Below are 15,289 nucleotides of genomic sequence, written 5' to 3'. Positions count from 1 at the left end.
GTATCTTCCATTCTTAAGAGTTTTTTTCTGAAATGCTAGCAAGACTCATAACATGGGAATACACACATGCAAACAAAAATGAAGGAGAGAAACCCTACCTTCTGAACTTGATAGATCTAGGGGAAAAGGGAACGGAAAGAAACAAGGAAACAAAAGCTAGTGTGAATAAATAAATAACAATGCAATGTTCCATAGCTCATTTTAAAGTAGAAAAAAAATCATTTATATAGATTACACAGCAAAACATGAACATTAAAAAAGTGCCCATCAAAACCCTATAGAGTTAGATATAATGAAAGCAGCATTTACATTCTAGGCCTCCTCCACGTGCCCAGCTAAATTACAGCATTCCTGTTTTCATACCTGCTAGGCTCTTTGAGACACAGGCAACATTTGCCCCCTAGCCTTTGCACCTGACCAGAGCCTAGCCCAGCTGTGAGCTAGGACCTCTTGCTTTTTTTAACCCCTGTCCTTCAAAGTAATAGATGCCCAGATATTCGCCTAGGGTGACAGTTGTGCATCTACCATCCCAATAATAGTTACAAAACCATTGATGCTATACATCTTTCATCTGTGTACAGCACAATGTCAGCTCATTAAAACACTCTGAAAATTTCTTGCACATATTTTGCCAGCATTGGAGGATCTCCACAGGTTGCTTTTTCAATGTTTCCATGGAGCCTTACACCATTTGTAGGCACTAATAAATGCACTGCTGACTCTATAAAGTTGTTCCACAGTCTTGAATCATTTTAATAATACACAAAAGCATTACAGCCACTCTAATACATCTGAGTTTTAAGTGGAGAACTGCCCTTGACTCATCAGCTTTGTAAATCCACGTGAAAACAGAAGACCTGTTTTTTCTTGCATTTCTCCTAGCATTTCTAAAGCAAGAAACCCTTCTTGTTCAAACACACCTAACTGGCTACACAAACCCAGAAGGAAACTGCAGCTTCCTTCTTCCCACTTCCCTGCTGCACACCTAGCTTTGTTGGATCACAGCTCTGGTTTCAAAGCCCTCAGCTGCCTGACTGTTTATCTTCCCAAGGCTGAATAAACACCAACATCAGCCCCTCTGCTCTGTGAGTACAACCCAGGGGGAACAGTACATTGTTCTGCCTCCAATCCTTCAGCTGGTCAGCAGGCAGCCGGGTGGTCGGTCTCTCGTATTTTGGGATATTCAGTGGATCCCTGCCATCCACTGCTCTTCTGGGCCACCTCAGGGAAACCCAGATCCCAATGCTGGGACACAGCATACTTCTTTCAATCCCTGCCTCCATGGCTGTATCAGGTTCCCCTTTGTGATCATGTAGAACAACTGCAGAACCCAACTTAATACTTCAGAAGCATAAATTCCTATTCCAACAAGCGCAGGGGGGATAATTGAGACCCACATTTCAAGCTAGCATTCCCACACACTAATCACCTCGCTTATCTTTCACTAAGAAAACCTTGAAGAGGAAAATTAACTAAACCCTCCCACAGTTCCCAAGACTGCATACTGACTGATCTTTTGCTTCTCCGTTGCACACAGAGTGCCTTTCATCCATACAAAGAAGCCAACCACCACTGGTTTAGATGTGGCAATTACCACGTAGCTGTTCAACCTTTAAGCTTTAACTTTCCCATGCCATTGTTTCACCCACACTTCAAGGCAACACCATGGAAGTCTTCTTTTCCGAACCCGAATGCTTTAGGCTTGGCATAGCAGGTATTCCTGTTGAGTGCAAAGTGAGACAGACAAGAGGTCTTGTGTCCAGGACCCAGATTGCCAATGGGTAAAATAACAATGAGGCCCTTGTTCAGGGCCAGACACTGTGGGGGGCGGTGGAGAGGGGCACAGGGACAAAGCCATGTGCATCATAACTGCTCCAACTTTTTATAAAAAACCTTGAAATTTTTTGTCATCTGTTAGCTAGCAGGCATTACAACAGCTCTGCTCCAAAGTGACTGATCTCTCGTCAGCATACTGCCCTTCTTAGATAATATGTTGTAGGAAAAAATAAACACTTGTAAACAATAATTTCTAATTGCAGGAATACCCCCCACAAAGAGCTTGAGAGTTGACAGACATCTTAAGCAGTCAAATGTCTTAAATAGCACTTTCCTGAATTACAGTGCGACCAAAAAAAAAAAAAAAATGTGTTTTTGTCCACAGTATTAGTGGCAGACTGCTTGCCTAGTTTCCTCATTATATGAGGTTTCCCCACAAAACTAAAGTTTTTCATAGAAATAGCTTTTGAACCAGACAGAACAAGCCAGTGAAGCATGGTTACATGGCAAGCAGAAGACAGAAATTCAGTCTACTAAAAACACCTCCAACACTGTCCCTCTCCAACTTTTCCTGTGCATCTTCACACCGGTTGTATAAGAGACAGATAACCATCACAAACCTCCTAAATTTCTTCCCTGTATATGTAAGCACCAAGTTTCATAGTCTCTCCCCTTCAAGCCACAAGAATTCCACTTTTCTCTAGTTTTCCCTGCACTGCCTGCGAGTTTAGACAGCTTCAAACAATCCTGAATGCCAGCTGCACCATGGAGCCCGCTGACTCGGATCAGACTTGCGGGCACTAAATCCTACCAAGGGAAGAAGGGGCCTCCTACGTCACAGTCAATAGGACGGGTGAGCAGATCAAGAGTGTTTGCAAGTCTTTTGCCCATGTTAACTTGGCTTTAGTTCATTAGCTAAATGTACTAAATGTTCAAGGAACAGACATGGAAAAAAGAAGCCCACGACAGAAAGTACTGGTAACATATTTTATTCCAAGGAAATATGAATCCAAAGGAGGACAAGTACGTGCAAATGAGTACACTGGTAAAGAACCAATTTACAAAATAGCAAAGGCAGGTTTTGCTCTATGTCCTTAAAGCAAGGGCTGAAAATGAAGCGAGGAGAGAAGCACAATGCTCTTGCCTTGAACTAAAAGTACAGGCTCATCTGCTGTGTGAACTGGCAAGCAAGAATCTTACCCTGCAGATTAAGGAGTGGGAGGAGATCATTCTCTTTTCACTTCAGGCACTAATAGCAGCTTAAGTTGTGGTCTCCAAGTGTCAGTCCTTGAAGAGACATTTAAAGTCTTGCCAGCAGAACACACAGAAGGTACTCCTACATAAAACATTCTCTACAATTAGCCCTAATGCTGCAGCTTTTACATGTCTTGAAACATTATTGTTAAATACATCTTGGAAAAAAAGGTTTTAATATATCCTATGCCAAGCTTCTAAGAAAAAAAAAAAATACACAGAAAAAAATTTATTCTCTCTATTTTATCTGGTAGCCCTGTCAGAATTAACAATTTGTTACTCAGAAAAACAGAGCCAGCAACTCCTGACTTGTTCTTCTGCATGAATTAAAAATCAGCACCTGAATGCACACAAGCATTTGTCTCAGTGCCAAACAAATCTCTACAGTATGGGCCAACGGACTGGCCTTAGACTCTGTAACTGTAAAACCAAGTATTTAAAGCCATGGCAGCATGGTATAGTAAAAAACAGAGGACCCACCACTGCTCTGACTCCCACCAGCTGGATGGGTACCAGAGACAGGCAAGGGAGCAAGTTATCATCTATTACGATCGGCCTTTCAGCTTAGAACACGCATGGGCATTGCCTCACATGAGTGCTCTCCTGTACTGAAATACTATGCACAGAAGCATATCAGAAAACCTACCATTTAGGTTTATATATAATCCAGTTTAATAATTTACATCTTTGGTGGATAACAACAACAAAGCAGCACAGAATAACAATTCAGAAACATTCAAGCAGTTATCTTTACTACATCCACACCTGCCTTACAGATTCATGTCCAGGAACCCCTTCTCTATTAAACATACATACACATATATGCGATTCAAGAGTCACCACTACCCTTATCTTCATAAATTAGCATGTATCATTGTGCTCATTTTCCTTCTTCAGCTTCAGAAAACACTTTCAATTTACCTAGTTTGTATTTTCCTACTAAAATTGTACTTATGCTCTCCTCCTTACCTTCCTCTCCCTGAAAAACAACCAACCAATCCCAAAACACTGGCACACTTACCCTTTTTTCTGCTGCCTGGCATGAGGTGATCCCAGGTGGTGAGACTATACCGCCTCTGGAACACACCTGCAATCCTGCCCCACCACAGCGAACAGCAGCAGCCTTCCACAGTAACTTTCCCACACCTCACACTGCAATTCAGAGCTGCTTCTTCCAAAAGCCCATCTATTTCTGCTACATAATTTCTCCAACTATTGTTCTACCACAGCAGTACATTGCTTCACGTTAAGTTTCCAGAAGAATTCTTAGTGTCACCTTATATTTTGAGCCAAGTTTACTAAGGCTATCCCTCTGAGCACACAAACCACGAGATGAACAGCAGCAACCACTGGCAAGAGGTACGGCAGCCTGAGCAAGGGCTGAGCCCGCACCTGCAGCGAGCATGCTCACTCGTCATCACCTAAAGCCAAGCTGCCTGCTGCAAGCTCCCCCTCGCACGCTCCTTTCGAAAGGAAGGGAGCTTATCAATAGTGTGGCTGATGATGAATACAACTTTAAATTTCCAAAAGAACTGGCTATGCAGCAATTTCTACTCTCAATTATGTGTGCTACATGAAGTAATTTCTGCCAGAAGAGGAGCTCAGTATGGTATAGAGCCCTCGTCATTTACTGATGAGCTTTACTACACAGTTGTGACCAATCTTTGGTACACACGTCACATAAGGCTAGCCTATAGAACCAGCACAGAGCATTTTAGTATCTTTCTAATGAAGCTGCTACTCATTCTACCTACAGAAACATTCATAAGAGAACAAAAAAATCTCAGATACCTGGTGCTTGTGCATTGATACTCCTTTTGTAATGGCAACAGAACATTAGTTAAATCACATATGTAGACTCATGATGCAAAAGCCACCCAATTTGTTTAAAATGAGGAGAATGAAGCACATATTAAGAAATGTCATTAATACGGTATGATGGGCAGGAAAGGAGCCAATTTCCCATCCAAATCATTAAAACACCCTACTCCACTGCCAGCAAGAGCTATACTGCCATGTTTATAGCTTGTAATGGTAACATCTGGAAACTTCTAACCCAGACGAACAAATAAATATATTCCCAAGTAATCTATACTTCACAAGAAACCTGTCAGGGCATGTACTTGCTTTAAGCATCAACAAGTATGTACACATGCAATAAATTTATTTATTGCTTTTTAACTTCTGTAACTGGCTCTAAAAAGCCTTCTGAAGTAGTAAAGCAAGTGCTCTAAATTCTAGTTATTCAACATGGCAGCAGTGGGAATGTGCTATTTATTCCCAAAAAAAGTTTGCGAAGGAAAATAAAGATGGCAGACAACAAGCTGTACAGACACCAGTATCACAGTATGTTCCAAAGGGTAGGTGCCAAATCTCTTGTGTTGATCACTGCCTGGGATTTTCTACATTTATGTTTTATTATACCTGCAAGATACTTTTGGCAATGAAAAACTTCCTGCAGCCATCGTTACTAGCTCTGCCTTGCATCTAGGGACTGAGATTAAGCTATTTGAAAAAAAATTACAGAATATCCAAGCTTGCAAAATATTAAATAAATATGTAGTCACATAATATAATTTATGCCAGGGAATTACAAAACAGTTTGTAGTAGATATCCGGCTTAGCTTTCACTGAATTTGGTATTTCAGAGCAACATCTTGTACCATGCAATTTCTCTCTGTAACAAAGAATTTTTCATAGATTTTCAGACCACTAGCTCTTCAGATATTAACTGCACGAGCATGCACACAAGCTTTAGCTTTCACACCAAAATTTCAGTTTACTACAACACCCTTTGCAGCATCAGCTTTTAATCTTCAAGGGGGTCATCAGCTCCATCAAAGTTATCTGCAAATTAGATCGCAACACCACTGCCAGGTGCCATGACACCGGTATTTAGTTTGCTGCCCAAACAAAATACCTAGTGGTTGTTTACCACATATCTTCCCAAAGCTGCTCGGCAAGTCCCATCACTCAGACTGTAGGTACAGCAGGCAACTTGACAGTACCAACACTTATCTGCAGTCCAGGCCTTCTGACTGCGGTCCAGGTTGCAAGAATCATCCTTCAAAAAGCAACTACTGTAGCAGAAAAAGGCTCCTCTCTTCCACAAGCACAGTGCTTGCAGCAACACTCCCCCACAGCTTTTACTCCTGGTGTGTTTTCAGGTACAACTAACCCTGCTGTGGCTATAGGGTGCTAAAACACATCCAGACGTGCCTCAACTAGACAAGACACTCCAGCACAAAGCTGAGCAGAGGCAAACTGCCCAAGTGCTTCTGTTCCAGGTTGATTACTGCAGCCTGCACCGACACTAGTCTGCTATCACATCCCATTCACTGTTTAAAGGCTAAACTGAATCCTTCTGTGCACCCTAAAGCACAGATGTACATTTATTCTTACTATGTATTCCCGCACCATGCCCCCAAACTCCTTACTTCTTCCTTTTCCTTCAAAATCCATTTGGAAAAAATTAAATTATGATTGCTGCTGACACTGTTATGTCTACTTATTAAATGCACATCAACAGATACAAGTTTTAAGCCCTTCAGGTTCAGTTCACTTGTGCCAACCTGTGCTTGCAGACCCATTCTAATAGCACTGCTTTAGCTTCCAGAGCTTCAGAATAAACGCTGCTCTCAGTTTCTTGGAGTGGGTACAGCTCCTACTTGTCAAACCCAACAGTAGCCAAACAAGCCTTTTTGGTCTTTATGATCATTCCTACACTGGAAAGCCCATGATCCCCCAACATGCTGACGTACAGAGGCACAGAATCTTTGCCGATGGTATAAAAATAATTAGCTCTTCCAGAATTTGGGAGAGATAACACCAGGCATTCAATCCAAACACTCTGGTGAAGGTAATGTTTTGCCAAGTTCAGTTTCTATCATTACTTCTGCCAACAGCAGACCATCATTTTTACAGACAGGGGCGACCACAATGCCAGCTTCACAGCAACGAAGCAAACCAACTTGCAAGTAAAGAGTTATACAAGGGCCAAGAGTCTTCCCTATTCATTAGATTTCTACCAAAGTGATAACAATTGACCCCCCCAATGCACACACAAGCTGCATACTTCAAAGTTTAATATTAAACAATGATTATTAACTAGCCACCATTATTTTCTGTGAACGATTATACTGGCTTCACCATGATAAAATTCTTGCCACAATCCGTATTTTTTCGAGGCTATTTTGCTATTCTTGATCAACAGTAGCTCCACACAGACTATTAATGTTTCAACAAAAGATAGATTAACCCTTTTTGTTCCAGGATCTCAGATTACATTTCAGAAACAAGATGATCAAAACACCCCCGCAAAGCCTTGACCATACCTCTTTCTGCTGCCTCTCCAGTTCTTTCATTCGGATCTCCCGTGCCTCTGCCCGTGCCGCTCGCTTTGCTGCGAGTCTTGCTTCAGCCTGCAAATGGGAACACAGCAATGAAATAAAAGTTGGACAATTCAGTGTGAAACACACTTGTTAAGCAGGGCATGAAATAAGGAGGCTTGACCCGGCAAGACTGTAAACACATCTGTAGGAGTTAATTCCCTACTGCAAGTAATAGCCCTGCCTTCCGTAACTTGTTATGCTTCACAGGCAAGGTAATACACCCTTGTGTAGGCACTACCTTTGGTTAGCAGTTGTGTTTAAAAGTGCCCTGCGTTTCTTTAATTACTATTTGTGTGGATAGAGAGGAAACGGCAACATTTAAGAAAAGCGGGTTTCGCTTTTTTTTTTCCCCCTGTGGCACAGATTATTTTTTAATTGATGAATTAATTTGACCAACAGCAAACACATTATGGGCCATTTTCCCTAACCACTGACATTGCACATACATACATGGGCACAGTAGTTAGGTAAACATTGCTGTTCAGCATGACTATGCACAACTAAGGCTGAAATGACGGATGCAAGGGAGTAGGGAACCTGTGAAAATGCACTAACACAATTAAAGTCTCCAGACATCCATATTCAAGTCCAAACCTTTCCAGAGTGGGAGTCTGCCAAGAACAGGCCTCTAGGGAGATCTACAGTGCTTCCTCATTTCAGCCCAGTTGGAAGTGCTGGAACATGCTATACAGTAACACCTAATATTCTGCTTTTAATTCTAGGCAAAACCAGTTAGTCTTCTAGAGAAAAATGTAAAATAAGCTCAGGCTTGGTACATTGCGACTGCGAGCAGTTCACTCAGAGTAATTCAGAATAGCTCAGCAGGGAGCAAAAGGCATCGCTCAGCTAGTCACCCTGGCACTACACCCAACTCCTCTGCTTCCGACACCTTTTACTTTAAGTACAGCATCCAATTTAACAGGAAAAAGTGCAATAATATCAAGGTCAAGCATACAGAAAAATCAGAATGCCAGCGCTTTCACTAGCACTTCTAAACAGAAGGAAAACCAAGGAAAAAAAGTGTAATTTCTTTTCCCTTCTTTAAGTATATTCACCACTAAAAGTAGAAGAAAAAGGGCCACAACCTTCAAAAACACAAAACAAAACACTGAAAAAAGCAAAGAGTAGGCTGGATGAAGTTTTCAAGCTAACAGAAAAGGGGCTAATGAAAACTAAACACAAGCTGATGTATGGGAAGACTGGAAGCCTTGCAATGCTGCATATATTAAATCCTCATCAACAGTAACAAAATCTAAAATATACAGTTACTACACTAAAAAATAAGTTCACTTCACCCACCACAAATAGCTCCAATCCCTAAATAGTGCTGTTGTTCAGTTATCGACATTCTCCCCCATTTTACTCCACTGCCCCTAGACTCGAACTGGTAGGCGGGCAGATTCCTTGTGACGACTAATACAGCTCGCCGTTGCGCAAACATGATCTACTTAAATGAACGAAGGTTTTAATTCTTGCAACACAGACAACTTCAATTGAAAAATTACTTGTAACAACAGAACAACTGTCTCAAAGGGTAAAAATGCCCACAACAGAAATAGAAAAGGGCTGGTTTTGCACAGAGCACTGCTCTCTTCAGTTCATTGCCTGAATTTCAAGGAAACTGGGTGTGCTGTGGCGAGAAACTACAAAACGCACCTGTGGTCTTGTACCTAGAGCAGACCTCCACACTTGCACCCAGAACGTGTCCCCTCTCATCATCACGGTGTGCTGTTACTTACGGAGCCACGTGACAGCAGACTCTTGGGTGAAGGAGTGTGTTACCACCAGCATTTTCAAGGCACTGTGGCTTCAACAGCACTTACCAACCTGAAGCAGTCTGTCCAAAAAACAAGCCCACAGCCCTGTTTGCTGGGCAAATACCAGGCAGAATCCCTGCCAGGCAGCATTATGATTTACCTTCAATGTCTGAAAACCTTTATGGCTGCATAAACAAGCTATACGATGTACGCTAAAGGTAAGAAATCACAGTACTGGAACAAGTATGATATTGACTTGACACAATCCATTTCTGTTTATCCAAAAATAAATTTCAGTACCTCAAGAAGCACTACTGTAGGTCTGTTTCACAGCTGGTACTGCTGTAAATACAGGACAGTGTCAGAGACAAGGACTACTCCAGGGCATTCATCACAAGGGGCTGCCAGGCGATTCATATGATACCAGGTAACAACCACCATCTTTTGCCAGTAGACGTTCAAACGCAACATGCATATACCCTAAGGAAGGGGAATCTTGGTCCGAGGACTCCAGCTCATCAACGATTTTTTGGGGAGAGAGAGAACAGTAGATACAGCTTTAAACAACACCTTTGACTCCTTATGGTTTATAGATGCGTTCCCTCATCCTGACACGCAAACTCTAAGTAGTCTTAAGAAACAGCCCAAAAATGAAAGTAAACAAACTTAACTCTGTACATACATTCGAAAATTGCACCTCATCTGGGTGAAGAACATCAACAGCACAAACAATTAGCTATGTTTTTCCTATACGGAAAACAAAGGACCTTAAAGCCTCCATAAGCAAAATACATCAAATAGTACAGAACTGTGTATCTCTAGCTTCCCACCTGTCACAAAAAGACAGAAACAAGATTATTTTGATGTTAAAATTATTGTAGTTACCATCCTTATGAAATAAGCAGCTGAGCTTTCATGTTAAAAAAAATAAATCTATGCCTGTATGTAAAATTTAGATGTTGTGCTTAACACAGATCTCTTTCCCCTTGTGCTTTCCTCGAATGATAAGGGCAAAAGGATTTACATGCTTGCTAGCTATGTTGCAGAATTATATATTCTCCAGAAGTGAGCACAATACACAATGAAATAAAGCAACTTGAAAAATGGAAGGGAAAAAAAAAAAAGTTTAGCAAGTTATTCTAAGGCCCCCCTGCGAACAAGGCTTGCCAAGTCCCTAGATACCAATACCAACTGCAGTAAGTTACATTAATTTTCCTTTGTGCAACTTCCTAGTAAATGGCAGGTTACATGTACAACACATTTCAGTTGTAAGTGCCAATCTATGAGGTGCCTATAATTTATTCTATTTTGGCTCTGCAGTCCTCCACCTGCTCATGCAAAGCCATTTTGCAAACCTTTAAGAGATGCAAGAGTAAAAATGCATTTTCACTTAGCATCTTTGACTAACAATAGCTTACACCTGGAACAAGCATGGTTATTATTTATGAACTTTTTCTTTCCATGGCCACATGGCTCTTCAGCATTAAGTATCTTTCAATACAAACAAGAGAAACAATATATTCCGGATCCTTTTAAATAAATAACCTTTTAATTTTTTTTTTTAGCATAAAAAATTCTGCCATCAGCACATACCCTACTGGAACCTTTGGAAGAAGTCAGCACAACATTATTCCCACCCAGAACACTAGTACTTTAAAGCAACTCCTTTTTGTCACATTAAAACAAAGAATTACAGAACTGTTCAGGCTGGAAGGGACCTTGGGAGGTCACCAGTCCACCTTCCTGCTCAAAGCAAGGTCAGCATCAAATTCAGACCATGTTGCTCAGGGCTTTGGCCAGCTGGCTCTTGAAAACCTTCAAGGTTGGTGGCTGCACAGCCTTTCCAGGCTCCTGCCTCGATGCCTGACCATCCTCACAGTCAATATTCCCCGTTGCCCCCAATCATGTCAGAACCTGCTCTCTTTCAATTTAAAACCACTGTCTCTCATCCTCTCGCCATGCATCCCCATAGAAAGCCTGGCTCTTGGCTTCTTAGTAACCTCAGCTTGCATGTCAGAAGGCTGCTGTTAGTTCCTACCTTAAGGTCTTGTGTTCTGCAACGAATACTGTTACATTTTTAAACATGTTCTGGGTGGTGTCTGGGTGCTATTTAGATAAGCACACAGTTATTTTCGTCATGGTTCCTGACAAAAACACTGCTCATTTGTGCTGGACAAAGGCGGTTTGTAAGAAATCAGCCATCCTTGCCTAAACAGTTTTCAAATCTACAGCAAAATGAGGCTAAGGGTGACAAGAAATACACAAGGAGAATGAATTCTCAGTTCAGTGATCTGATCAATACAATAAGCACGGGTCTCTGATGGTATCAGTGATACAAATAACATTAAGATAATAACTAAGCATAAACCAAACACTTCCATCAAATAAAATTTATTTTGTTTCCTCAGGTAAGGTTGGTTAAGAAAGACTTAACACGTTCTTACTCATGATCCATCTCCCTTTGGCACTTTAAGAAAACAGGACCACTGTAGTCCGCAGGAGGGTAAGTAACAGCTCCCAAATACTTACAAGTCCCCAGGAAAGTCCTCATCTGACAAAGAGCAAGTACAGTCCCCCAGCTGCACAAGTCCAATATCCTATCTCAGTGTTTCCAAACCCTACTCATCTGAGACTTTGGAGGGCATTCTCCAACACGGCAGAAATGTATTTTGCTATAATCAGGCTGGTCATTAAGTGATCAACGTTTCTATCACACTTTAATTAATTGATATAGTTAATCCAAATGAAAGTTTTTCGTATCCTGTAGGTGGCATTGGTGACAAACCAGGCATCACTCATGAGCTCAGAGGAAGAAAGTCAATCAGGGCAGGGATGAATCCACACCTAACACTTATTGTGTACAATTTTATCAAAGTCAAGATAAAAGTCTGGTAGCAACCCTAATGTCCAACAAATTCTGCAGCAAGCATGGGAGACAAACAGGAACTATTACATACAGATCTTCCTGCGCAGAAGCACAGCTCACCTTCTGACAGCCGTAGCTACCTCAGCAAAAAGCCACACGGCATGGACATTAATAACACGACCTCCACTGTCACCTACAGACTTTTAGATTAATGCAATAAGGGTGCCAGAGTTGTTATGGACCTCTTCCTCAAAAGCAGGGACATGACTAAACTCACCTGAGTTTGTCGAACCACTTGGACTCTATTTTCACATTAATAGTTCTGCGCTATAAATACCTGCCTTTCTCGCACATGCTGAACACAGAAACTTTAAGTTCATGCTGACTATAACAAAACAGGCTTTGCCTGGATGACTGTGGCCTGGATGACTCAGAGCCCAGGCCCAAGTCACCTCTAAGGGCAGTGGCAGAGGCAGACACCATAGCCTGCAAGAGACACAACTGAACATCATGAAATCGCCAATAAATTCATACAGACTTCTGAAATTCAGACTACAAAAGCTAAAACAACAGTCTCAAGGTTGCCAGCATAAATAAGTATTCAAGAGATTCAAGATTAAAAAAAAAAAAAAAGAAATCACTAAGATTGAAGGAACTATCTTAAAATCATCTAAAATTCACTAGTGACTCAGCGAGCAATACAGGCCTCAATCAAAAGTGACAGATCACTGGCAAAAACAGAAGAATAGAAATATGAAGCCTAATTGCACTCATTACAAAGCTTTTGTAACTTCCCTTTTATGAAGTATTGCTCATCTGACGAGAACTGGCAGCTTCAGCGGTGCTATGCACGTCATACAAAAAAAAAAAAACAACCCAAAACAAAAACCACCACTCTTAACGGGCTTCTGTAAAGCCCTGTGGGCAAAACAAGAAGAGATGGCAACCACACTGCTGAAAAGAACATGCAAATGCACACCAGCTGAAAAATAATTGCCTTAATTTATGTAACTCGCCCAAGTACTACAACTACACATCTTGCATTTTTGTAATTTTATTGCAGTTGCCTAGAATGATTTATAACCCCTAAGCCTCAAAACAAGTATACTGCTGCACTGCAAAATGCTCGTTGCTTTTGTTGGACCACTTGCTCAGCACTCGACAGCCCTGCTTAAGGGCCACTTCAGTTTTAAAATAAAGGTCCAGTCCTATGCAGCAGAATATCTGAACAGGGAAAAACTAAGCAGGTTGTAACCTGGTTCACTACTGAAGTACAACTGCATCTGGAAAAAAAAAAAAAAAAAAAAAAAAAAGCTAGAAGAGGTATTTGGTATCAGCTGGAAAGGGTGAGAAACACCTCCTGCTGCGGCCTGCACCATGAGGCAGCAGGGAGAAGTGGGAGTATGAGATCTGCAACTGCTGGAGAGTTACCCCCACACATCCCCTTTTTAAATACCACTCACCAAGAGGAGGCGAGGTCTGGTTGCACCCATAGCCAGCGCTGCAGCCAGGCCAGCGTGTAATTCACAATGGTTACGGAAGCGACGACTTCCTGGCTCCGAGTGCAGCGGCCGGGAAGCTGCACATTCATTATCATTTTGATGAGAGAATTATTTAGGTGACTTGGTTAGGTAGAGGCTAACAACACACATCCTGAAGGTGTGCATTCTCAGAGCTTTTCCATCACGAAATGTCCAAGAGCTCATTGTTGGACTGGAAGCCCCAAGAAACAGCCAACAAAGGCAGGAAATGCTGCTTTTTTGAGCAGTGAAAAAATGACTATGTCGACTTGCCACAGAGCTACATACATAAGAGTTTTCGATCTATACAAAGCACCCCTTAATTCCTATGTGCTCAAAATTATCTGCTTCTAAGACTAGTAATCAAAGCTAGCATCATATTTTTTGTGGAAGACTGAAGTGTTAGTTTGCCAGCACCAAACCATACTCAGAAAGCTCTCTGATCACACTGTCAGAGAAGTTTTAAAACACAAGTCTGCCTGACTAAATTACACCTGCTCACTGTATGCAACTATTATTATGTATTTCTGCAATAACTATTCTCAGGCTGATTTAAACTTCTTGCCAACATGCTTAAGATACAGCCAGCAAGTCACTTTTGGGGCAAGTATAATTCTTCATGCCTGATGCCATCCCATTCCAATATTCTTCATGTAAAGGCTTTTCCTCAAACATTATACAGCTGTTAACTCTGTTTACATAAGTCATACTTCATCAGACAAAAGAAATTTGATAAGGTTTGTTGTACTTCTACAGAATTTAAAGTCTGTATAGAGAAGCAGCACCTGATTTGCAATATTCCTGTAACACAGCTGACCAACATAGCTATCAGGTAAAACCAGTGCTAACCCATGGCAATGTTATTCCAGTCTTCACTTGAGGAACAAGTGACCTAAGCCAGCGAGTGCCAGGAGCTTGCCATGAGTTATCATGTGCTCTTTAGCACCAAAACAAGAGCGTCTATGAATGACTTCTATGTTTAGAGGTCAAAACACCGTATTACCTGACATTTTTTGCATCTGAGTTATAAATGTAAATGTACTTTGCACCATGCGCTCATACGACAACGAGCCAATGAATCATGTGGGGCTCGGTCAGTCCACATCCTGCTTAACTCCCTCACCTTTCCCTTAAATGCAAATTAGTAGGAATCGGCAGCATGTGCATGAACCTTAGCCTACACATAAACATGAGGATTCCCTTCTAATATCCACATACCAGGGTTGCTGGTTGGACAGACAGGCCCATTATGGGCTTGTCTAACAGCTCCTCGTCCGCTCATACAGTGACAGCGGTGAACAGGAGAGTGTAACAGTTTATGTCAAAGGATGACTAATCCACCCATTGACATCTTATGGTCACACGGGGCTGTTTCGGAACTTTATTTAAAAAAAACATTTAACAGGTTCAGTTGGCATATCTGCTCCCGTACCGAATTGAGCAACCACGTAGCTTACATTTTAGTCTCTGATTTTTAAAAGAAAGCCTTAGCTAATTCTTTAAAGTGCATGGGATTTTCTGTCTAACGCAGCTGGCAGTGGCAGCCCGAAGCACCGCACTAGCACCCACCTCTGCAGAGCTGCTGTGAACTACGCACCGTGCCCAAAAGGGGACTGAATTCCAAGTCGTAGGAGAGCCCAGAGACCCCGGCACGCTCCTAAGCGCCGCGGTCTCCGCTCCGAGCTCGGGCAGGGAAGGCAGGCGCGGAGGCGAAGCCTGCGGGAC

General features: G+C 41.8%; 1 protein-coding gene across 1 annotated transcript in view; it reads right to left on the bottom strand.

The window, feature by feature from the left end:
• Positions 1 to 15,289, bottom strand: part of LRRFIP1 (LRR binding FLII interacting protein 1) — a 144,715-nt gene that overhangs the window by 58,831 nt on the left and 70,595 nt on the right. The window contains exons 3-5 of the mRNA XM_035891071.1: positions 15,134 to 15,280; positions 7,365 to 7,451; positions 99 to 116 (exon numbers count right to left, since the gene is read on the bottom strand). Of these exons, the coding sequence (XP_035746964.1) occupies positions 99 to 116; positions 7,365 to 7,451; positions 15,134 to 15,280 (252 nt within the window). The remainder of the gene's footprint in view (positions 1 to 98; positions 117 to 7,364; positions 7,452 to 15,133; positions 15,281 to 15,289) is intronic.

The sequence above is a fragment of the Egretta garzetta genome, unplaced genomic scaffold (genome assembly GCF_000687185.1).
Source record: "Egretta garzetta isolate BGI_Z169 unplaced genomic scaffold, ASM68718v1 scaffold113, whole genome shotgun sequence".
Lineage (NCBI taxonomy): Eukaryota > Metazoa > Chordata > Aves > Pelecaniformes > Ardeidae > Egretta > Egretta garzetta.
Note: the sequence above shows the minus strand (reverse complement) of the source record. Positions and strands in the feature narration are given on the sequence as shown.